General features: G+C 60.4%; 1 protein-coding gene across 1 annotated transcript; it reads left to right on the forward strand.

The window, feature by feature from the left end:
- LOC136131319 (ras-related protein Rab-6B-like) lies at positions 1–330 on the forward strand. Its single transcript, XM_065888134.1, has one exon. It carries the CDS (start codon positions 1–3, stop codon positions 328–330), a length of 330 nt encoding a protein of 109 aa, XP_065744206.1.
- Positions 331–641: the final 311 nt, after the last annotated feature.

Genomic DNA, 641 nt, shown 5'->3' on the forward strand with positions numbered 1-641 from the left:
ATGAAGGGCAGCCCAGACCAGCGGATCGATGACGTCAGGACAGACAGGGGCAGTGACGTCATCATCCTGCTGGTGGGCAACAAGACCGACCTGGCCGACAAGTGGCTGGCGACCATCCGGGAGGGCGAGCAGCGCGCCAAAGAACTGAGCGCCACGTTCATCGAGACCAGTGCCAAGACCGGCTACAACGTGAAGCAGCTCTTCCGACGTGTGGCCTCGGCTCTGCCTGGAATGGAGAACGTCCAGGAGAAAAGCAAAGAAGGGATGGACGACATCAAGCTGGACCAACCCCAGGAGTCCCTGGCCAGCAAGGGTGGCTGCTCCCGCTAATGCAGTCTGACCGCTGGCTTCCTCTGACACTACTCACTCGTTGTGAGCACCCTCTAGCGAGCCCTGCAGCCTCGGCATAGGCCTGCCTGGCAGGCTAAGGTGGTGTGTACCCGGGAGTGAATGTCAGTGATACAGCCATGCACATACGTGCGCACGGAGAGCAAAGCCAGTCTTCACTTTTTCACAGGCTCAAAGAAAGTGCCCGGGGCCACACTTGGCCTCCTCCAGGGTCCCAGACACCCCAGGTCCTGGCTCACACAGCCTAGGGACACAGCCTGTACACAACCAGGATCTCCTGCCCTCTGGCCATC

The sequence above is a fragment of the Phocoena phocoena genome, chromosome 11, assembly GCF_963924675.1.
Source record: "Phocoena phocoena chromosome 11, mPhoPho1.1, whole genome shotgun sequence".
NCBI classification, from domain to species: Eukaryota; Metazoa; Chordata; class Mammalia; order Artiodactyla; family Phocoenidae; genus Phocoena; species Phocoena phocoena.